General features: G+C 44.3%; 1 protein-coding gene and 1 long non-coding RNA gene across 6 annotated transcripts in view; one reads left to right on the top strand and one right to left on the bottom strand.

Annotated features, from left to right (window-relative positions):
- lrp8 (low density lipoprotein receptor-related protein 8, apolipoprotein e receptor) overlaps positions 1–25,120 on the bottom strand; it is a 111,915-nt gene that overhangs the window by 10,143 nt on the left and 76,652 nt on the right. For all 5 annotated transcript variants that reach the window (XM_041070702.2, XM_029149525.3, XM_029149527.3 and 2 more), the window contains exons 8-16: positions 24,904–25,023; positions 24,441–24,566; positions 19,793–19,964; positions 18,404–18,628; positions 17,761–17,879; positions 16,527–16,666; positions 12,558–12,699; positions 10,467–10,619; positions 9,358–9,783 (exon numbers count right to left, since the gene is read on the bottom strand). In XM_041070702.2, the coding sequence (XP_040926636.1) occupies positions 9,358–9,783; positions 10,467–10,619; positions 12,558–12,699; positions 16,527–16,666; positions 17,761–17,879; positions 18,404–18,628; positions 19,793–19,964; positions 24,441–24,566; positions 24,904–25,023 (1,623 nt within the window). The remainder of the gene's footprint in view (positions 1–9,357; positions 9,784–10,466; positions 10,620–12,557; positions 12,700–16,526; positions 16,667–17,760; positions 17,880–18,403; positions 18,629–19,792; positions 19,965–24,440; positions 24,567–24,903; positions 25,024–25,120) is intronic.
- LOC129603932 (uncharacterized) lies at positions 1,006–4,662 on the top strand. The gene is made up of 2 exons (XR_008694336.1): positions 1,006–2,558; positions 2,897–4,662. It is a non-coding gene; the product is annotated as an uncharacterized LOC129603932 (long non-coding RNA).

The following is a 25,120-nucleotide window of genomic DNA, read 5'->3' as shown; positions in this document are numbered from 1 at the left end:
TAGCCACAGCACCAGCAGCAGGTTAGCCATTAGCCACAGCACCAGCAGCAGGCTAGCCATTAGCCACAGCACCAGCGGCAGGCTAGCCATTAGCCACAGTGCCATCAGATGGACAGAGCGACTCCTAGCGAGGAAGCGCTGGTTTCACGCTGACTGGCGTCTTCTGTCTAAATGCATGCACGGCAAAAAAAAAAAAAAACTGAGACAAAACACAGATGGTACAAGACTGATGGAATGCAATTTGTTTTATAGACGCAATCACGCTAATAACACACAGACAAAAACACGAGTAGGCGTCACAGTGGGCGACTCGACCTCAGGCCACACAGCACGTCTGACTCCAGAGTCAGCGCGAGCAAACTGGGCTTTTCCCAAAGTATGAGTGACGTCCGATGGGCCCTAAGACTTTAAAAGCCGGATTAATAGGATCTCATTAAAGGGGCAGTTATGAAAGAAGCCGTCATAGAAAGCGAGGAGAGAGAGACAGCGGAAAAGAGGAAGAGCGAGAAAATAACGTCTACATTAAAGACTTTATTGCTGGAGGGATTTTCAATTCAGAGGCAGTTGCGCTTCTGTCGGTCTCTACAAAGCCTTTTTTATTTATCCAACTTCCTTTAGGTTAAAGCCTTTTTGTAGTACATTCAATAAAAATGTCACCAATACATCGTCTGAGCAGTAAAACTAGGAGCATAGAGACATATTAATGTGAGGAAGGCCGTGCCACATATGAGCCATGTGTGACCTGCTGCTGCTGTACGTCATCCAGCCACAGCAGCACGTGTGCAGCAGCTGATGCTGAACTTAACAGCGTGCACAGAGTGGAGCAACTTCAGATACGAGAGGAAGTGCGTTACATTCTCGGCCAATGTGATGGTGCAAACATTCGCCTTCGTGCCCAGAAAACCACCTCCTCTCTTGCCCCTTGTCTTGTTAATGCTGTTTTCTCCCCTACACTGTGACAACTCATCCTCCCTGTTAAAGTACTGGACTGTGATGTGTTGCTGTAATGGAAAAATTGTGCCTTGTGCTGTTTTTTATCCAACACACTCGTCATGTGCTGGTTAGGTGCAATACTGAACATTCTTACACAAACAAATAATCTCTTGTGCCCTGACGTACATCAAGTCTAAACATCTGATGCTCCATTTGACTGACTAATAATTTCTGATATATGTTTGTCTTTTACACCCGGACTCTGGCTCCATCCTATCTGACTCCCCACCAGACCCAAGGCTGTTAAAGCAAATGCATCTTGTCTTGGAAGCTCGGTGTTCCTTCCTTTGGATAACAAGACATGACGATGCAGAAGTGAGAAAGCAAACATTCTCACTCACAGCGAGATAAGGTGGCGCAAACAATTCCATTGCTGCAGAGAGACATTCCACCAGAGCCAGAGAAAGGGGTTAAAAGGCAGAAGCAACTTTAGGATCGTGGGCTCTTTGCATCACACCTTCGTGGTGTGTGCACTGATCTCCCCAGCTGGTTTTTGGTTTGTTGATGTGCACGATCAACATCCATGCTTTTTATTTGCTTTCCCCATTATTTTTATTTTCTTTATTATTTCAATAAATCGCACAAAAGGACAACTCTCTCATCTGCCTTTATTGCAAAATTTCCACCACAGAAATTGGCGTCTACGAACAGGATCCCGCAGCAGGTCGTCTGGACGGTGTGACCAGGGACGATAGTCCTGAGGACTAGGGTCGCTCAGCCTCCGAACCTCTACAGACATTCAGAGCTGGGAGGACTGCTCACCCGTCTGGATCGCCTCTGACGAGATCCACGAACTCAGATTCAAACTCAAATCCTAATTTGACTCGGCCCGGTGAGAGAGATTCCGTTTTGTTGCGACTTATCGAAGAAAAAAAAAAAAGAAAACGGGTTTGAAATTGGTTTCAGGTATTCGGGATTTACTTGGCTCTGATCATTTGGTTTAGGGAAAGTAAGGCAAATAACAATTAATTCCAAAACATCCCCAACTAGACTAAAACAACGACAAAAGAAAATATAACTAGGACTAGAGATGATAATATTTCTAAAACGACTATGTGGCTGAAAACATCTAAAATATAATAATTAGGACCAAACAATTTTTTTAATTAAAAAACTTAATATTCGGGTAAAAAAAAAATTAATTAGGTCAAAGTGTGCCCTGGTGGTCGAGACGGTGGTTGCTAAGGGTTGGCTCGTGGAACCGAGCTTCCGTCTGTACTGAGGATACAGACATGTTTTTCTGATCTGTGCGTGGTCCACACGTGGGGGACTGAGTATAAAAGACGGCTTCTGAAAGAGGGAGTGCGTTTGCAGAGTGAAGTATTTTCAAGAGACGAGGGCCCCGGGCCTAGAGGGGCCTAACGTTGAGGAAGTACTTCGTGAAAGACTCTGTCGCCAGATCGGGTTGGTTCCCTTTTTACGGAGACGTCCGATAAAAAGGCATTTTGGGAAGGTTCCGGCCGGAACACATAAAAATCTAAGGCAGAAAACCGCCGGGACTCTGAAAGATGGGTTCGGGGCGATCTAAGTCTCCACCACCAGACTGCAGCATTACAAAATTAAAGGTAATTAAAAGTAAAAAGTAAATATGGTTATTAGTGCGTTTCATGTTTCCATGAGTGGGAAACTGGTTATGGGTTCAAAAGGAGAATCGCTTGTGTAAAAGACATATGCACCTTTAAAAGAAAAATTAGATACAAAAAGATGAAATTTGAAAAAGCAAAACTATCAAAACTAAAGCCCTAAAAGAAACAAAAGAGTGATGAGAGTAACAGGAAAAAAGGAGATAACAACTCTGGGGAAGAATTGTTTGCACTCTGCCACACACACACATACACCACACACACACATATCATGTCAAGAGCAAATGCTCCCATTCTTTCTGCTCTTTGTCCTAATGCAGAACTGAGCGCGATGAGGGTAAATCCGGATCTGGACTCCTTTCCCACCATCAGCAGAAGAACCGAAGGAGAAGAAGCGCCGACCAACAACCAGAACAGGGTGGAAGCTCTGACACCACAGCAGCTGGAGGACACAGACCACAGCATGGACGCCTCACCGACTCACACAACGTCTGCAGCCATCACGTTCTGGGCTCATCAGATGAACCAGCTACTACAGACCCCGCACCAGCATGAAAGGACTGTGTCTGAAGCTTCAGAGGAAACTGTCTTACAAGCGTGTGTGTCTGACAGACACCTGCTTATGACAATCAGCAAAGGAAAACAAGGACAGAGCAACAGCAGAAAAGACGTGCTCTGACACAGACACTGGTTGAAACAACAGGAGAGGCTTCAGACGTGATCGGCCCAATAGAGCTGCATCTGAGGATCCAGGAAAGGTCTGTCATCGAGGAACAACTGTCCCATTGAAAGGCTTCACCCGCTGGCGCTCACATCAGACTGATGGTTGGGGAAGGAGGAAGGTGACGGTTCCTTTTCACGTGACGTACAAGACGGTACCGCAAACATACACACACACACATTCATACACGCAATGAAGAAACACGCTTACAGCTGATACACGCTCAAATTCATGTTCATGCTTATCTGCTTGCAATGAAGAATCGCTTTTTGCTCAAAAAAAAATTCCCACAGAGTGATTTTAAAAATATGACAAACAGCTAAATGACAACTGCTGCATGACTTTACAGTCTGATGGGTTTAAACTATTTTAACTTGCAACAAATTCAGTAATAAAATCCTTCATGTTTCTAAAAATACTTGTGCACAATATAGGTTTGTCTGGCCAGACTAGAAGACTGTAGAAAACAAAACCAGACCATAGGAAGACTCAAACTGACTGAAACAGACTATCAATGACTATTAAAGGGAAGACGACTATTAGAGAGAAGTAATAATAATTACTGTACGTACCAGACTATTAAAGAAAAACCTATTCTTTCACTGTCTTGTGCAACATCTGACAGCAAGACACCGTAACATTCATTTTTGCTTTCAAACTTATGCCCAGTTTAAATTTTTAGGAAGAGATCTCATGTGTAGTTTAGGTATTTGATTGATTTCCACTCCAGACGAAGTGCAGGTTACATCTACAGACATTCTAAATAATCCCTCTTTTGTTGGTGTTAACTTCAGCTCAGCTGTGCTCCTATCATTGGCTGCTGAGGGGGGGCTGTAACTGAGGCCCTCACACAGGCTGCATCACAGCTTGTTTATGATTTCACACACACACAAACTGGCCTCAACTTCCCTCTTTTGGGATGAACACAGGTCTGCGCTTGCGATTTCTTTTACTAACGAACAAAAAAGATTTTTGATGTTTATTTTACAGTTCCACACGTCCCTCTGTGAAAACATGATGGAGACAGATGCAGGACGTGGGTCCTTTCGTGAACAGATGTCAACGGGGTAGAGACTGGTGAACGACTTCTGACCCCATGTGACGTATTCACCTACTTTGCATACTTTTAGAAAACTTCTTTTATTCTGCCGTCATGTGCAGCAAACAGTAAACTGGGTACCTCCACATTCTAATGACACACATTACACGCTTTTGTTTTTATTTTCATTTTTCAGAGGACGCTCTGACCCAACACTCAGCCTTACAGGAAGCCCTGCTTCCATGTGGCTCACACACAGACATGATGTAGGTTCGATCAGAGGATGTGAACCAGTGGTCATCGCACCTAAATCTGACCACAGACCATGTAAACAACAACACCCTCTTAAAGGAAGCCATAGATGGCGTTACTGCAGACACCACTAATCTACTGAAACATTGGATGCAACAGGCCACAAAGAGAGCCTGTCTAAATTACACTTTGTTTAGACAAAATTATTTTCTGGGTCATTGTAATTACAGCTGATGGCAAATCCATCTCACCCAACAGAGTTAAAGCAATTTGAAACCTGCCTAAACCGTGCACGTAAAAACAGCTGATGTTTTTTTCTAGGTCTTTGTTCTTATTGTAGGACTTTCGTTCCTAACTTTACCTTCTCTGAGGCCCCACTCAGGGTTCTGATGCAGACGTCTTCATCGTCCACTTCTTGTCTCACGTGGACGTCTGAGGCTGAACAACGTTCACCGACCTCATGCTTGCTCTTCAGTCGGCTCCTACTTTGGGTCTTCCTGATCTGACCCTACGCGACCTTTCACTCAAACAGTGGATGAGAAATCAGGTTGTACGACTTCTGTTCTTTTGTCCTCATACTTTGATTCTTTTGGAAAACATCACATCTTTCTACAGCCTGATGGCTTAGATGCAACACCACCTTACTCAACATGCTGAACGTTACTATCAAGAGTCCGTCTTGAAGTCTGGCTTTGCTAAGACACTACTCTGCTCAGGCTGCAGAGTTGATCACATTGACTGAAGCTAGTAAACGAGCAGAAGGAGAGTCTGTTACCATCTACATGGACTCCACAGACGCTCTGTGGAAGCATAGGAAGCTTTTTTGAAGTCTAATTGCAAACCTATCTCACATCATGATTAGGTTCTGCTTTGCTGGACGCTGTCCTGCTGCCTACAGCTAATGCTGTTTTTACATCATCAGTGACGACTTTGTTTCTGCCGACATGCAGCTGCAGACGCTGCTGCGAAGGACGACAACCCCTCCCTCTCCTGATCCTCGTTTCCTCTCCTCATCCTTGTTCCCTCTCTCCAACTCTCTCTATCCTTTCCTTCCTTTCTTCCTCTCTCCCTGTGCTTTAAACATTTTCTACCTCGCAGGAACGCAGACTCTGGCTGACGAATGGTTCCACCTGTAGCCATGGAGTCTGGTTTGGGCCTGATGACACGCCGTGCCGCCCAAACACCTTTTCCCCATAATTCAGATTTCCCAACAGGTGAAAGCAGGCGACAGGACCATTACACCATCCAACCAGGGCACTGGGTGATCGTTAAGGAGTTCAGGAGGAAGCACTGGGACTCCAAACGGTGGCGAGGCCACTTCCAGGTCCTTCTGACGACCAACACGGCTGTGAAGATCGCAGAGAGAGAGCGACTTGGATCCACTCCACTGCAAGAAGGTCCCGGATCCAACAGACGACCCTCCATCTACATCTACACCACACAAGAAAACCACCACTGACGAAAAGAACTGAGAAGGACGACCCTCGCTGTGCTCACACACGCACTGAGGCGAGGCTGCGTTGACCGTTCAGCTGAAGGTGTGAGCCAAGCGCCGCCTGAAGCTGCGCCGGTGAATCACACTATCAGATCATACATCTACACGCACGCTCCTGAGAAAACACACACACGAGCAGCCTTGAGTTGCCGACGCTGGACGACGTGTAGACTCTTCACATCACGGGAGTGACAGTGACTCAGACGACATTGGGAGGAAACCTGGCGGTGATAACGAATCCCAAGTGTCTCTGTGATCAGCTGATCACTACCTGAAGAACTCCAACGAACAATCAATACTTCAACACACAGGTTGGAAACAATCTAACGCTACTGTTCAACAGGAAGAAGCAGATTGTTACGAGACATCAATTGTAAACATGCTTTGTTAGACTTCATTTTATGTTACTCTGATTATTGCCTTTATCACATGATGTTTCTATGTAACTTTGCACACTACTTTTGAATGAGAAAATTTCACATAATTCACAACACTGAGTTTAAATATCCTAAAGTTGACTTGGTGTTTAATTTGCTCACAATCACTTTATTCACTGCTACAATTAGTTCTATCCTTCATCTACAGATGAAAGACAACACAAGCGGAAAAACGCATCATCATTCTGGTTAAATCCCTGAATCTCCTATTCGCTCTAGGCCCAAATGTACAATTAAAGATCCGAAAGCATGAAATCTATCTGAAGATTATATGAAACAGAACCCCACCGGAAACCTATGGCTATCATACATTAATTGTCTTTATTACATTACAATTGAATGGCCGTAGACACGTTGTTAGCAGAGAAAAGAGGCGTTTGTGTTATGTTTGGAGAGGCATGTTGTACTTACATCCTGAATAACACTGATTCTAATGGTATTGTGGCGAAGGCGCTCCACGACCTTCAGAATCTCAGCTAACTCTGGTATAGGTTCTTTCCCTTGGAAATTGGCTAGACGAAATGTCTGGAAAATGGAAATCTGTTCTCATGTCTGCAGCTGTTTCCTTTATCATTGAGATGGCTGTGATTCTCTTGTTTGGTTTTTGCGTTATCCCACTGGTTAAAGGTCTCATCATGCGTGCGACCTCAGCAACACTCTCGTATCAAATGACACAATGCACTATGTTCAAAAACCCCAACTCTAATTCACTTAATGACTTTGACGATGGTCTTAGGCTATCTGATCACAAAATATAATCTGATACAAATATGATTATGAGCTTATTTTCTTCACATGCTCATACAGAGGTTATTCTTGTTTAACTACCCACCAAAACAGCTCCCAACCTTTTATCCCTAAGTTACTTGCATTTTTATGTGAAGGTGTATTTTTGAATTTTGACTTAATACACTTACTGTTTCATTTGTAAGGGTTGTTACTACAAAATGCAATGTTTGAAAAAATTTATTATTTTAGTGTTTGATTAATGTGTAATCAAAAGGGGGGAATGTAATGGAAAAATTGTGCCTTGTGCTGTTTTTTATCCAACACACTCGTCATGTGCTGGTTAGGTGCAATACTGAACATTCTTACACAAACAAATAATCTCTTGTGCCCTGACGTACATCAAGTCTAAACATCTGATGCTCCATTTGACTGACTAATAATTTCTGATATATGTTTGTCTTTTACACCCGGACTCTGGCTCCATCCTATCTGACTCCCCACCAGACCCAAGGCTGTTAAAGCAAATGCATCTTGTCTTGGAAGCTCGGTGTTCCTTCCTTTGGATAACAAGACATGACGATGCAGAAGTGAGAAAGCAAACATTCTCACTCACAGCGAGATAAGGTGGCGCAAACAATTCCATTGCTGCAGAGAGACATTCCACCAGAGCCAGAGAAAGGGGTTAAAAGGCAGAAGCAACTTTAGGATCGTGGGCTCTTTGCATCACACCTTCGTGGTGTGTGCACTGATCTCCCCAGCTGGTTTTTGGTTTGTTGATGTGCACGATCAACATCCATGCTTTTTATTTGCTTTCCCCATTATTTTTATTTTCTTTATTATTTCAATAAATCGCACAAAAGGACAACTCTCTCATCTGCCTTTATTGCAAAATTTCCACCACAGTTGCTCTATTGTCACTCACTGTTCATCAACCTTTACTTTGCTCCTTGTTTATTTTATTCACCATTTCTGTTGATGCAGAGTCATATTAACAATAAAAAGCCAACATCCACCTGTTGTCTGACAGTTACATCCTCTAAATGTGTCCATGTAGCAAAGACTTTAAAAATCCAAACCAAGAGCTGAAAACACTAGATCACATTAAGCATGTGGTGAGTAGCTCAGTGGTTTATCAGTTTTGTTTTGTGGGTAATATAACGGATTCTTCTTCTCTTCCAAATAAAATTTTTGCCCAAGCTTGGCTTTATACGCATCGTCACTGCTGTCACTGTGCGTCTGGGCAACCAAACTGTAAAGTGGTGTCTTGGCGTACCAGTAAAGCTTGATTGGTGCGAGAACAAAAAGCAATGCTGCCAGTTTCAGAAAGTGAGAGTAAATGAGAAAAGGAGAGAGATACAGTATATGGAGAGAGGAGAGAGAGGGAAAGACAAAGAGAGTGAGAACGGCTGTCAGAAAGTGTGGATGAGGGATGAGAGGTGGAAGGCAGAAGTGGAGGGGACTGTCATTTGTTAGGTCTGACAGCTCTGTTACATGCTGTTCATGAGGGACCGAAAGCGAGCAGACCAAGAGATGCACTGGTGTGTGTGTGTGTGTGTGTGTGTGTGTGTGTGTGTGTGTGTGTGTGTGTGTGTGTGTGAGAGAGAGATGGGGGGGAAACAAAGAAAAAAGCAAAAAAAGCAAAGCCTAAAAAAAAAAAAACAGCAAAGACAAAATGCAATGAAGCAGAGCGGAAACAGAAAACTGACAGACTGGTGTCTGCGAATAAATTATGAAACGTTCACAGTGTTACCACAAAGCAGGAGAAGGCGGCTGTAAGGATGTAAGCCTCTAAAGTCACCATCAACCGAACTTTAAGGTATCTGACTTCTATCTAGATGACTGGAAATGATAAAAATTCAGATCAATATCTGATTTACCACTGGAGCAAAGGTGTTATTTAAAGTTGATTTCTTTACCATATTTCAAACCTTTCTCTCCTCATAAAAGGAGCAAACCACAAGCAACTCACTATTCATGTATGTAATGTGGTCTTTCATTAAACAGACTAGCCATAGACATGTCATTTCTTACCAAACGCTGTCATGAAAAGACTCCCATGATGACTCCCAGTGTTTGTGTGGTGGTGGGATGCTGGGCTTGGCCCTTACCTCTGTGGGACAGGTTGGCGTTGCTCTCTCTCTGGATGCTGTTGGGGGCCGCTGCACTTAACATGGGCGCGTGCGTGGACGTAGACGTGGGACTGGCTCTGGTGAAGCCGGTCGTCTCCGTGCTCGTGGCCGCGGGCGTCCGGGGCTGCGCCGTGGACGTGCTCCGGGGGGTCTGAGGAGGGGCCGGCGTCGTCAGGCGCCTGGACGGGGGCCGTAGCGTGGTGGAGGAAGAGGAGGAGGAGGAGGAGGAGGAGGAGGTGCTGGTGGTGATGCTTGTGGTGGTGGAACGGGGGGTTGAGGGAGTGGTGCTAACAGTTGTGCTAGCTGCTGTTGTGCTCTTTGTAGTGGTTGTAGTGGGAGTGGTGGTGGTGGTACTGGTGGTACTGGTGCTGGTTGGAGCTGCCGTCGTAGTTGTTTTAGGCCGAACTACACAAAAGAGAGAATTAAACCTCTACAGTACTACAGCAACAAAGGTTTAGGACACATTTCCTTTTAATTGTTGCAGCATAGTGAGGGCAAATTATAAAACTAGCTTATGAATAGACAGATGTACTGAATCAGGACACAGAGCAAGGGTGGATGAACGTAAGAGGCCATTTTATCTTAAGTGCTCAGCAGGAAATATTTGTACTGCATTAGTAAGTCCAAGAGTCTTGAGTGCAGATGTTTCCCTGCTTTCTGTGCACAGTCGGTGACCATGTTACAGCTTCTCCCTCTCTCGCTCAGGGATTCTACGAATGATGGCCTACACACGTCTTCATCACTCTCCCTTATGCAAAGATGAGGTGCAAAACAGAGGCTGCTTATTATAGATAGCAAGTTAACTAATGCGATGACTGCGTAGAGGCTGGGGACAGGCTGAGTGGGGCAGGGGGCTCCAGGTACAGTACACTGGGAGAATCCCTGACCCACATCTAAATAAAGCCCAGCGAACACATGAAGGAGTTGGCTTTGGACACAACTATTTGTACATAGCATTTATATTAGCATATAGTGTAAGTATTAGTATATTTTCTATTTACCATACATAGCGTATTATATTGCCCATTAATCTTGTTTTCACTGTATATAGTTATACTGTAAACAGCCTTTGACTGCCCCAAACTTACCCACAGCACAGCGCCTCATGTCTGGACCCAGCTCCATGTTGTCAGGGCAGGCGCAGGTGTATTTAGGGGAGTGGTCTGTGATCTGAGGCGCCTTCAGACAGAGGTACTCACAGCCACCGTTGGGCAAAGTTCCCATATTACAGGTGTCTGGAGCTGGAGGGTAGAACAGAGAGAACATAAGGTAGAAATACTAAAATATTGTAATACCATGAATAGATACTACAGCGGAAAAGTAACATTTAATGCACACCCGAGACCACAATTTACAAAACTTTATATGTCCATTTACAGTAAATATTCCTCGTCAGCAATGGAATGATCAGTGCAGAGGTTCACATGTACTCTAGACCTGAATATTTAAGAAAAAGCCCATTAAGAATTGAAGACCGAGCCGCAGTTTTGAGTCTCGGTCAGCATCAAAGTAATCATGGATTGAATTCAAGCTGTTACTAGTTTGAACAGACAGTTGATCACAGATGAATAAGACTAAAACTATGAATATGAGCACGAACTCTACAAACTGTTTGAGATCACTGAACTATACGTTCAAATATTTTGAAGTGAAGCTGCTGGGACCTACTTTGTGTGATACAGTATCATTTTCATGATCTATTTTAATTTTATAACTTATTTTCAAAGGGCTTTTTTTAAAATATTAGTGACTAAAATTCTTTCCTCCAAATGTCAGAAATAAATTTACATAGTCTCCCAACCCAAGGTTCAGAGTCATGAAAAAAACATTGCTCATCTTGTTGTGTGGGGAAGCAACAGAATTAGGTCAGGTCGTGGTCGATTCTGCCGTTTTAGCGAGCAGCGCATCAGGAATCATCAGCCATCAGGGGGAGAAGCAACATCACTCACTATACAAAGTGAGATTTTAATAAGCTGGGAATACGTCGAGCCTTAGCAGTGTCTGAGCATAACAAGCAGACTACAGCAACGAGAACAGCTGTCTGAGTGAAATTCTAAAGAAGTGTGCTCTATACCTGCTTTCCATGTTAAGAAGAATGAAGCTCGCGATAACAATACAATTAAATTCTATGCTGGGCGAAGAAAGGCCAGCGTGGTGAGAAGTTAAAGCAGTTAAAGAGAAAAGGAAACGAGAAGAGACAAGGAGGACAAGCAGAAAATAAAACATCATCATGTAGAAAACACTGTCGCTAGGAGGTCGCAGTAGCTTCACTGGCTGTTGCTTGTGCAGTTTATTTGAGCCATCCTGAAACCTTAACTTTAAAGTACAGGTGCGACAATATAAATTAATCAAATGTTTTAAAAAATGCACAAAAGAGAGAAACTGTATGGATTTTTACATGTACGAAGACACTATAGAATGAGAGATTTTTGGAGCCACATGGAAACATGCAGGTTTGGACTTTACCCTTACAATACCATCAGTCAAAGTCACATGCTCAAACATACTGGCACACTCATATGAGAGGTTTCATTGAACTCGGTCAGGTCAGCCCGTGTGTTGCTTTCGTTGGTGATTTGGAGGAAACATGCTCAATTCAGTAAAATCTCTTTGAGCAAAACTCTTGATTTATTAATGACTGAATGCAATTAGCTCCCTACTGGCACTTAGACAAGTCTGCTTTGAGTCCAAAACAAAGCATTTCTCTCTCTCTCTCTCTCACACACACACACACACACACACACACACACACACACACACACACACACACACACACACACACACACACACACACACACACACACACACACACACACACACACACACACACACACACACACACACACACACACACACACACCTGGCAATGCAGTCGGTGCTGGGGGAAAACAATGAAACATTATTTGACATGCACAACACCCCCCTTCAGTGTAATCAAACTGGATGCTGCTGTTTGTTCACGGATAATTCAAGGTTTTGTCAGCAGTGATTACAATGTTAAAAGGATTTTTAAAAACGTGTTATGTTGCTGCAGTTTTGCACATAAACTACACATTAAACCTAGCTGACCCGGGCAGCCATGTTAAGTCTCCTGCACTCAGTTGGATGGAGCTGTGCTGGGATCAGCCTACACCAACCACGTGAAAGGACCAGTGTGACCACGCTTGGCTTCTTCGTACCCTTCGGCTGCCTCTGTTCATGAAACACCACCAGGTCCAGCGGGTTGTTCAGATGCTCTGCCACCTTCGCCACGTCATGTCCCGTCAGCCGATTGACGCTGTATATGGCTTCATCCTCCAAGTCTGTCCAGTATATGCGGTCCTGCATAGAAAGATACAGAGATCGTGTTTATATCTACTGATGGACGGCACCGGGTTTGACCTGCTGGACTGAAGAGGATATTATTTCACAGCTTTGTTAAGAAAAAACAGCCAAAGCAGCCATAAAGGTGGGAAGCAGGAGATTCTATATTATCCCATAACACCTGAACTGGGTTTGAAAATATGAGCATCCTGTGAAACTAACCCCCTGTAGCCCTCTGTAACACAATACTCTCCGTTAATATCTTCCAATAACTGCCCATAGTCTTTTACAAAGTAGCTTTGCCTTTGAAAAATTGTGCAGAACCAAAAAATGTTTCGCTTTGCGCTCTACTGAAGTAAAGCTGTATTAAGCAAACATGTATTTGTTGTAATTATGACATACAGCATGTCACAATATCCCATGTGAACATTTAACATGAGCTAACATTTATGTTATGCTAACCTACGTACGCAGCCGTAGCTGCTGAGGAAACTCCGCTGGGAGCGTTGCAGTGTTTTTGTTTTTTGATGATGAAAGGATACAGTATCGCTCCGAAATGAAACCGTCACAGCAGAGATGTACTTTAACGACACTTCATACTGTAGTCAAAAGAATGTGTCCCCTCAGTGAACCTCGGATGAACAGGAGAATGCTTTTAACACAAAGGCTTGTAAAAGAATATTAATTTTCCCTCAATAGCGGCCGTGCTCCTGAACAACTATCAGAACACACTGATATACAACACACAGCAGAAGAGTGTGCATGAGGATCTGTGGCTACTGGTGTATGGATGCACTCTACCAGCACACTGTATAGCTACTGTTCTAAGACAAGTAGAGGTTCTGCATTTTGCAGAACACATACTGTATACAACGGATGTTCTTTCCTTTATGTCATGATGCACGTAATGCTAGAATCCTACAATCCCCGACCTCAGAGGCCCCTCTCCTGTCTTTTAATTTTTCCTCTTCCCCTCTCAACGCCTCTTCACAAATCTCTTTAGTGATGTTACAGGATGGAATAGGCTGCATGAGTGGTTACGGCACTTGGTTTCCATGGCAACAGCAGATCGCTTCGTGCACAGAGACACACATCAATTAAGAACAACACAGAAAGATGCTGAGATGATAGGAAGGTTAAAAAAAAAGAACAGGGATCGTTGTGCTGAGTGTGAGACAACGATGCAACAGGACGGCGACTGTGATGGCTCCTCCATGTGTCTGTTTCCATTACGCAGTGATTGTAATTACAGTTTTATGATCACTTTAAAGGTCAACCCACCAAAGGTGTGTATATGACTGGATACGCATTTTGTCTTTGTCTGGCGCAGCCACAGCTGTAATCAACTCTCCCCTTTGTTGCCGAGGCATCGAGGACCCAACCTTTCTCTCACCTTCTCCTTTTCCATCTTTTCCTGACATCTCTATCGCTTCATCGTCCCCTCTCCCAGATAACCTTTACACATGTGACAGCAGCGCTGCTACAGTGAAAGACAAATATCAGAATAATCACATCTACCATTCAATCTCGCCCCTTTGCCTTTTTGTGCTTATATCCTTTATATTCTCCCAGTCTAGATCCATTTTAGCGGTTTCTTTTCTATGGATCTGTCACTGTTTTGCACAGTGTGCTCTAAAGTGCAATGCAGAGCAGAGGAGGTCAGAGCTTTTCATTGTGTCGTAGGATCAAGGTGAGTCTTTTATGTGTTGAAGGATGAGCCAGAACTTAAACACACTTTACTGTACACATACAAAGTCTCCTGAGCAAATCACATACAGTAGATGTGTGAGGTCACGTCAGGGTCAGAAAACAGCCCTTGATGACTTTGTCTGGATTTTATCCCAGGAGAACAAATAGTTTGAGTGGTATTTCTGTCCGTAGAGCTTCTGGTTGCTTTCTACTGTACCAGTGTCATATTAGAAAACTTCATCAACCTACTATAAAGTCTTAATATTTTTTGGATTGATTTCTATTTTTTGACTGAGCTGTAGAGAGGTGTTCTGATTTAATGCAGCAATCAGAGATCAGGCTCACCTGACATTTTTTACGTTAGTCTCTTAATGGTGCTCACACATGCTTCCATTCCTTTAAAACTTCCCTTGTTACTAAGAACATGCCCAGGTTTTTACTGCCTGGTCTGAGGCCCAACCAGCCTCAACCTGTGATGTCATCTCTCTTCTTTTGCTGCTGTGTTGGTGCAGGATTATCTAAGTCTTACTTCTGTGTTGAATTTAAGGCAGGAGGGCAGATATGCGCCTTGGATTCTTCCTTTCTGGCTGCTCATGTCTATATCCCCATCCTCCTGTGTGCTTCTTCACCACAAACTCATTTTGCCTTCTCCTCCGTCCCCTCCAGTCAAACAAAGAGTGGATAAATAGTAATGCAATGATCCTGAAGCTTGGGAAAGAGAAAACATTACTCTCTGCATGTCTCTGCGATCCACATTTCCTTAGGGTTTGGTATGTTGGTGGTGGTGGTGGTGGTGGTGGGGGGGGTTGACTCTGGCTGGAAGGCTTTTACTCAGACTGTGTTTAGTGGAGGTACATCCAGGCTTTGATTTGGGAACCCTGTGTCTTTCCTTTGCAGCATTAGTACATCAGTATAGAGTGAATGTCAGAGGAAGATCACTCACAATTATGAGGAGCTACTGTATATAATCCAAAATCCCAATAAACTGAAACTGGCCTCAATGAACTGATAAAAGAACCTAAAACCAGTTTTTACAGTCACATCTTTGCAGTGTTTTTTGAGGAAAGACGCTAAGAATAGGGACCAATCCGTTATCGAGACATTTTAACTGCCACAGAAGTATTGATGGTTTTGTAATTACTGGGAATCTAGTGTAACAAAGCCAGAAAAGGTGGAAAATTGTGGCCTGGTAGTAGATTAACACAGACCAAGACTCGGAGTCTCCCTCGAAGCTAATTTCCCAGATAAAACTGATTTAAAGGGTTTGTTCAGTTCACATGGAACCAAAGTTGCTGAGAAGAGCAACCAGGAAAACCTGTGTTAATTCTGTATTAAAACCAGAACCGAACAGCAACCAGGAGTTGGGGGCTATTAATCTCCAAGGATGATCTTTCAGTGTTGCCTGAAACTACGCTTTTCTATTCTGTTCACTTTCACATATCCACACACTCAGCTGGTCATGATGGATGTTCCCTCTTAGCTCTGCTTCCCATCATCACAGCGTGCGGCAATAAGAGAAATGGAGAAAGCACGTCCTGCTGATCACATTTCTTCTCCCTCGTTCTCACGCTCGTCCTCCTCCTGCTCTGCGGTGCTTCTTGTTTCCACCTCACACGCCATCTTAATGCAGTCGAACACACGGACCCGCCAGAATAAAAACACCCTAATGTACTATTACTGTAGTTTCATTCGTTGCTGCATCCACCACAATCTGCTTGTTAGCACTTTCCCTCTCTGGGTTGATCTTGCACTTTCACTCGGTGTATAAAGACATTAACATCTCATTAGCCTTTCAGGTAGTGAGATTCTAGCATCACAGTTAAATTCATGAGAAGTCTCAAAGCCAAACAAAAAGAGTTTCAACCTAAGCAGTCCAAACATCTCATGTTCTCCCACATGTTGTCCTGTGCCACATAAATTGTCTTCAATAATAATCTAACCAAAAAAGATTCTTCTCCATGTTTGATGTTCTCAGAAAATCTGAAATGAAAAGAGCCAAAACAGGAAGATGCCTAAACTACCTCAACTGGACTGTTTGCACGATTTCCTTCACTTACCATAGTATCAGACTTGGACATGGTCACTGTTTTGATGTGACACAGCTTCACACTGAAGTGATTATTTTTTGTGTGTTTTAATCTGAACTCTTTTCTTACCTCAAACACAGTGAGCGCGAACGGATGTCCCAGATGATGATGGGACGACAGTAACACCTTTCTGTTGTTCCCATTCAGGTCCACGCTGGACAGCAGGTGCAGCTTCGAGTCCACCCAATACAAGCGCCTGTTGGACAGATCTAAGAATAAAAGGGGGGGGGGGGGGGGGGGCAAAACCAAATTGGACGGAAGAAGGAGAGCGAGAGGTCATTCCAAGAGAAAAGGCCCAGGGTGAGAAGTATATGACTGTAATGGCTCAGCAGCCGCGCCATCAATCTTCTCTGACATGACGACTGAGGCCTAGTGCTGAGAGAACATAGATGTGATTGTAATTGCTGGTTGACTTTGCCTGAAAAAAATATATGTGCCCTTGAGCAATCTGATTAGTTTGGACTTTTTTTAAAGGGTAACTTCAATGTTTCGCAAATCTATTTCCTCGTATTAGTCCCCTAAACGGGAACGAAGCAGTTGCCGTACTTATGGGCCACAGTGCAGTGGCGAGACTGAAAATGTACTTGACAGCAAAGGACACAGGCTCAGAGCGACTCGTCACGTCCATGTAAACCTAAATACACGTGCATGCAAAAGAAACTGCAGCTTTTCCTCCACATATTAGCTCATTTTGCCTCACGCGACTATTTCAACAGTGTCACAGATAAACGCAGACCTTTTCACGCCTCTTAAACCAGCTGTTCTCTTTTCAGGCCTGAATGAAACCAGCGACCAAAGAAAATAGGCCACCCCATGTCTCTCAGCAGCGCACGGCCACTCGGACCGACTCCTTCATTCACCTTCCTCCAAAAATAATTTGTTTTCATACAGATGTAGCAACACCTCAATTCCAGCGAGTGTGGCGGCTGCGTGGCTCCCGCTCTCCCCAGGCAAGGGCAGCTGAGAGAAATTGGCTGGTGCCGTGGAGGGAGTTGAAAGGGATGATGAGAGCTATCGACAGCGCAGAGCGTCTGGCTTATTAATTCGAAAGCCTGTATTCACTGGTTTGATTGATGAGGGCCAGCCACAGACTGAGCTATAACAATAAGAGCTACTCGGGGGTGGCAGAGCCCCTACGCTGGTTTCTTCTCTCAACTCTCACCCTTTATCTGTCTTTGCGTCTCACTCTCGCTTTATTTTCACTTAAAAGCAATATCAGCAACCAAACTTCACGAACTGATTGATTTCTCTCTCCCTTTGTCGTCGGATACTTTTCCCCGTGTGAGCCCTGTGGGTTTCTTACCAAGGGTGATTCCATTGGGCCACTCGATGTGTTCAGACACCAGAACTTGTCGGTCCACACCGTTCATTCCAGCCTTCTCGATTTTGGCCTGGCCTCCCCAGTCCGACCAGTACATAAACCTGCGGAAAGACGCACCGACAGGTTGGACAAAGGCAATGTCTTTTACCCACATCCAATACCTGACTGAATATGAACTCACTGAATCTACCTCCACATCGCTTTCTCTCCCAAATCAAATGTCTTCACTTCTGAAACAGGCCTCGAAGACATTCAGGCAAAGCAGACGCTGTTTAAAACAGGCGGCACTAGAAACTTGGACCACTTTTGAATGTGGGTATCAATGAGAAACTGTGAAGGCTCTGCTTAATTTGCATTTATTTCATGCTAGTCTGGCTTAGTAGAGTATTGAAAAGAGTCCTTTGGGGAACGCGAGGCATATGAGACAAAGAGAGACACATGGAGCAGAGAGACCCACCGTGTGTGCAGATCTAACTGATGGGTGCAGTACTGCAAACAGATGTATTGTGGTGCTACAGAGGCATATTCTTATTTGATAATGACAATGGCAGCATGTTGGACCCACTGACATCCTGCTGCCTCCCCCCTCCTTCACTGCCCTACACCTTTGTCCCCTCCCACTCACCCTTGGTGTGGGTCCACCACGATGGCCCGCGGCTCGCTCAGGTCGGTGCTTATCAGCACTTTCCTCTTCCTGCCGTCTCCCGTGGCCACGGAGATGCTTTTGTTGCCGGAGTCGGTCCAGTAGATGTTCTTGTGGACCCAGTCGACGGCCAGGCCCTCAGGGGAGAGGAGTGAGTCGATCAGAGTCACTTGCTGCGACGAGTCACTGGCCTCATTGATGTAAGCGCTGTTGGATGGTATATGTCTGTTAGTAGGCTGGAAACTATGACATTAAGCACCAGACTGAAGACTTATTAACCAGTTAAGATATATATTTTCACCAGAAGGAAAGATGTGACGTGTGACGAGCAGCTGAAATGATGAAGAAGAGATGGATGTATCAGGATCTTTGGAGATAATTGTCTTGTTACCTGGCTGGTCCAATAAAAAATCCAACTCAATTAATCAATCAAGTTTTGACGTCCTTTAACAAATTATAATAATAAATGACCTTGTTGCTGTAGTTAGAAACTTTAAAACTGGGACGAACAGGTTGAAGGGATGGATAGAGGACGAGCTGCAACGGGCGACACGACATAGACAGATGAGTCCAAGGCCACTGAGCAGATTGCACCTTTAATTGACTGCATTATTGTTTACAACAGATGTCTTCATCACGGGGAGACGTTAACAAGTCATCAAGCCATAACATGCTAATCGCTATGAATTAGCCCAGAAACCCACGCTGTCACTGAGGGTCAATTAGGAGTAATCACCACTACTTCTGTTCGATACAACGCACCTGATCGAAGGGAATCTGAGCGACTGGAAAGCAAACGTATCTACTCTGCTTTAGTTCAAGGACAACGATTCTGTATAAATAAACAGAATGAGAAAATGGCTTTAAGACTTAATGTGAAGACGACGAAGAAGCAGAAAAGTAAACAAAGTTCAATACAACACCATCAACTTATAAGCACTGTTTGTTTCTGGTTATTTAAAGCGACCCGTCTTTATTTGCAGCTTCCGACGAGCTCATGATGACAAATGAGTTCATGATTCTCTCTCACAAGCCGTCGAGTTTACCTCCGAGCCTGTGTGTGTGTGTGTGTGTGTGTAAACCCATGTATGCAGATGAGTAATGGCGGCGATTACTGAGGCAGCAGAATTAGAAGGAGCATATGGCTCAGCTGAGATGATGGAAGACTCCTCCCACAACCTGCCAGCCACCAGGGCGAGACAGCTACACGTGGCAATGCTGGAGCTACAGCTAATGCTAAACCTACAGCAGGTGTGTCCAGCGTAAGTGAGAAGGACACACTGCCCTCCACTGTGTGGGTCCGTCACTGCCAGAGGGTGCGACAGAAGACAAGATCAATAAAGAGTCCAAAAGCCCTGGTTCTGTTCTTACCTGTAGATTTTCTGATGATACAAATCGCACCAGAACATCTTGTTGGTGGAGACGTCTACGTCCAGGGCCACGGCGTTCTTCAGCGTGGGAACCACCTGGGTGTACTCGCTCTTCAGCAGGTCAATGCGACGGATCTCGTGACGGTTGGTGAACATCAAGTACGGACTTTTACCTGAGGAAACGACAATCGTTGTGCAATCAGTGCTTCGACCTTGACAGGAACGGCCCATTAATCTGTGTGACACCAGGAGAACACTGACGCCTCTCCTCCCACTCTCAATACACAGCGGCCATTTGCAGCCCAGTCAGTCATAAGTGTTCATAAGCAAAGAGTGCAGCACATGTCACCAGAAATCATGGCTTTTCTTTGTAATGACTCAAAGTGTTGGCATCTCAACCCTGTATTTGAAGGGTGAACCTGCACATGTGCAAATTAGGTCCTGTAACAGTTTATTAGACAGAGAAAGATGAGATCAGGATCTTTATGCCCGTAAAGTGTATGTGCTGTATGTGACCTCGCATATGGGCAGGACAGCATTACCTGAAAATGACTGACATAAAAGAGACTTGACATCCTCGTTAGGTTTTCTGTGCTTTATCCTGTGTCCTGCTCTGTTGTGATGAGGACACAGCTGGTCTGTTTACATTTATTTAGCCTCTTAAAGTGTGCATTTTAATAAAATATTTATAAATCCTTAATCCAAATAAGCCTCTTTTCCCACATACATTCTGCCAGTGCATTATGTTACTGTGACTACATCCTGAAAGCACCACACAGCATGTGAGCTTAAAAAGGCCTATTTAAAAGTGTTACCTTCGAACGTTAGTGTCCAGCTACTGAATAAAGCATCACATCTGTTCTGTTCTTGTAAATAAACCTGGCTACAGCCTGGCGCATTCTATTACCTGGGGCACAAGGTGAATTTGATTGAAGAATTTAAATGCTTCTTGGGCAGTAGACAAGGTCAACACCAAAACACTCACGCACCCAGACACAAAATACTGCATTTGTTCATTCACGCCCGCGTTTGGAGGAGACGCCCAAATGTTCAATTCATTATCCTACACCAATCTGTTTTCTGGCCAATTTCCGTCGGTGGGCCTGTTTACGTCTCTTTTTATCCTTCGCTCCCTTTGCTTTTACACGTCTCCCACCTATTTGTCATGTCAGTCTTGGCCACTCGCTGTCCAATAAACCAGAAACAGAGCAAAGCGTTTAAAATAGGGGCGAAGCCGAACAGTCGCACGCAAACCCAACATTCACACGGCGCCGACTCTGCCTCGGTGGGTTCCTTCAGCTCCGGTTTACTACGAGCTACTGCACACGGAGAAAATATTACATTTCTGCTGCTGTTTGGATCCAATCATTTTCCACTGACTGCTGGGTCCTGTAACCATCAATTTCACCTGCTGAGCGAGAGTCGAATGAAGGAAGACACAAGCAAATGTAATGAGTGCAGCTGAAGTCATGGAGAAATGAAGAGTAAAAGGATATAATTATAGGAGGGAGGAAGGAGAAAAGACACCATCAGATCGAGTGACTGTGAGAACGAGAATGACAGAATGTAAAAAAAATACTTTGAACAAGGATGGATTTGACTTCTCTTTCACTGGTCCCCAAGCCTCATCTCTGGTCAAAAAAAGCAGAGTCACTGTTTTCTCCACAGGGGCATTAGAGACATCATCAAAAAGTGCAATAATATCTCATCAGTAGATCCCAGCAGAGCAACAGTCCGCCTCTTCCACAGATACATTTTAATCTGAACTGCCATTGCAGAACTGCTCTGCCCCAGAGCCAATTAAGATGTTTATGTGGGAAAGAGAAGGGAAAGAAAATGAAAAAACCCAACACAGAAATTAAAGGTCAGAAAAAAAGATGCTGCTGTGAAATTCATCATTAAAGTCAACAAATCCCAGACTATACAACACTGAACTGATGCTGGAGCAGGAACCCAGCGTCAAATTTAAAAAATCTTGTTTCTTTATCTGAATTTTGAAAAGACCAAGATCTCTACAATGGACATGAAGCAGATAATAAACAAGATGTAAACAATGTGTATTCTGTCTTAATATTCCCCCAGACAGACTACAGTGCTATGTGCTGGTCCACTTTAATCCCCAACCTACACAAAACACTTCTGAGACGAGCTTTGACAACGTTCCACAACATCTTTAGTCCCACGGCAAAATCTTCTGACAATGGGGAAAATCTGACCACAGCTTTGAACCCATTTTGAAAAGTGTGTGCTCAAACTGTCAAGTGTGTCACAAACTGCTCTTGGCTCTGTGGCTGAGGCTGCAGCACGCTGCCGTTGACTGAGGGGGAAGAGGAACAGGAGACGAAACAAGACTGAATAAATAAATAAGTAGGAACAAAGCTTCGGTCCACAGGCGGTTTGTACAGATCGTCTGCATCTTTGTGACACTGTGTCAGGTTTTTCTTTTTTTAAGAGTGACATATTTTCAAACAACATTAAACATTAACAACATTATGCAATTTCACATCTTTTACAATGAGATGAGATGAGACAAATTACTGGAGTTCAGCCTTGGTATCGATCGCAGATCTGGGCATAATCTGTTAAATGAAGCGCATCAGATGATTGTTGTTTACCTCTACTCTCCTCTGTTGTATTGCTGTGCTTTGCCCAGGACTGTAAAGCTTCTCTCCTTTATAGCAGCTGCCTTGTGTTTACTTCATGGTTTAAAATACTGAGAGAAACGTAATTTGACAGTGTATTCTTATAAAAGGTGTTTAGTTTCTTGTGTTATACAGTATGTCTTTCCATCTGTTTTATAGTAAGGACGACAGATGACTTACTATTTAAAAAAATACATCAGAAAGTTCTGTTTGTGTGTATGTGTGTGTTGCTCTCAGACCCTCTTAAGCTTCTCCATCCATCTCATACATCCAATAACTGATACTTGTTCTCTCTCTCTCACGCAAACAATAACTCAAGTTGACAACTCAGTGAGTGGCATCACATCCATAAAGGTGTAAACAGAAAAACAATGAATGCAATTAGTGTAGAGCAAGGCTTTCTTCCGGGCGACTTAATGGACGCTGGCAGGTCCTAATACAAACACACACACATTCAAAGCAATGTGACTGCAACCTGGGACTTTACTTTTAATTAACACAGCCGCTGAAACAGTTGCATTACTTTGAAATTAATCTGAAAAGCCTGAAACCTTTAGCTAGGATTAGATGGAAATGTACGTACGTACACACACACACACACACACACACACACACACACACACACACACACACACACACACACACACACACACACACACACACACACACACACACACACACACACACACACACACACACACACACACACACACACACACACACACACACACACACACACGCTAAATCAAACACCTACTGCATATTTTGGGAACGTGTGAGGATGAAACTGACGGAGCACATTTCGCAGCCTGAACTTCAAAATGGGAAACTCAGCAAAGCACATGTCACATTATCATAGAGACAAGGCTCTATGACAGGACGGGTTCCTCCTGCACGCCAGCATTCTACAGGCGTCCACGTATGAGCTGCAGCTTCATTAAACCCACATTACCTCTGCTTCACAAAGCAGGCTGTATTTATGTCACCGTCTCTATTTGTACCTCTGGAATGAAACCCTCCAAACGCATCATCACGTCTGTTCTTCTTCCTGTCTTTTTGGCTCCGACATGCTTCAGTAAACGCTGCATTACTTCAGTGATCATACACACATCTACAGCGCAGCCGTCCGTCTACACGCTCTTCTTCGCTGCCCACCTCGCCTCCTTTACACACGGCTCGGCCTCTGACAAGGGCGCTTTGTGCTGCGGAACAGTAATAAAGATTCACACCGAGAGGCGTGAAGCAATCAATGGCGGTTTTATGCCACTTAGCCAAAGAGTGAGGACCTGCTTTAAGCTCCCTCATTACCAGACCAGTTCGCCCTGTAATGACTCAACCCAAGACTGATGGCAGTAATCACTAATAACGTTCTCTTTTCTCACTTTTCCCAGCAGAAAAGTTACTTTGCCATGTATCTCAGTCAGTTAACGGTTCCAGCCCCAGTGTGGCTAAAGCAGTGGGAGCAAGGCATTAGCACAACTCTAAGAAAAAAAAAAAAAAAAGGTAAAGCTAATTTGTCAGCGGTATCAGGTGTTTTAATAGTTGTTGACATACTGCACCGTTATCAGCACAGCCAGCTGTAACTCACCGACAATAGCTGGACCGATACAGTCCAAACTCACAGTAACAATCTCGAGCCTCCAGGATTTCACTCCCATCCTCGCCGCCGCTCACAGTATTTGCCCTGGCCAAACGCGGGGGCTCAGACCCTGCGTTGCCTCCAGGCGCCTCACACACAGCAGCCTCGACGCCCCAGAGAGCGCGGAGGCAGCTGGCTGCAGACTTTTCATTAGTGAGGACTGCAGAAGAAGATGGCAAATATTTATCTTTGAACAGATTGCTGAGCGGAGCCTGCATACAAAGCGAGCCCGTCCTTTCAGAGTCCCACAGTGTGGGAACCGTGTGGGATATAACGGTAACTGTGGGAGTGGGTAACGGTAACTGTGTACCTTTGACTGCATACACGTTCATCCGTGAGCGTTGGTGGACTTCTAATAAATGACTCACCCACGGCTTTGCAGGTCTTTGAGGACGGGTCCATCTCGTAGCCTTCGTAGCACTCGCACTTGTAATCTCCTTTGTAGTTGATGCAAATCTGACTGCAGGCGTCTGGATTCTCACACTCGTCTATGTCTGTGGGGAGAAACACGGTGTGGAGATCAACACATGGAAAACAGAGACATGCACGTTCCCTATTTGCCATGTTATTATGTCTTGTTATGAACGTGATTCTTTGAATGCAATTAGTAATATTTCCAATTAGACCAAGAGCTTCCACAACACAAAGAAATCATTAGATGTTAATGTTAAAACTGTTTTCCATTTAAATGAACAAGTATTGATGGATGAGCGGGGGACCACTTCAAAATGAAGGTTTACAGCTCAACTCTTCAAAGCGGAGCTAGAAAGCGTTTCGTCCAGCACAGACGAGGCGCGAGCGCGTCTCTGTCACGTGACTTCCTTTCTTTACCTCCACACGTCTTTTTATCCTGGAGTTTGTAGCCGGAGGGACAGTCACACTCGTAACCGATTCTCCGGTCCCGGCAGATGTGGGAGCAGCCGCCATTGTTGTCGGCACACTCGTTGAGGCCTGTGGAGAGAAGAGGAGCAAGAGTGAGGACAGAAAGGGGACGGAGACCGGTTGGGGGGGGCATTTTATGTGAGTGTGGATGAGCCACACACACCTG

Source organism: Betta splendens, chromosome 4, assembly GCF_900634795.4.
Source record: "Betta splendens chromosome 4, fBetSpl5.4, whole genome shotgun sequence".
NCBI lineage: Eukaryota > Metazoa > Chordata > Actinopteri > Anabantiformes > Osphronemidae > Betta > Betta splendens.
Note: the sequence above shows the minus strand (reverse complement) of the source record. Positions and strands in the feature narration are given on the sequence as shown.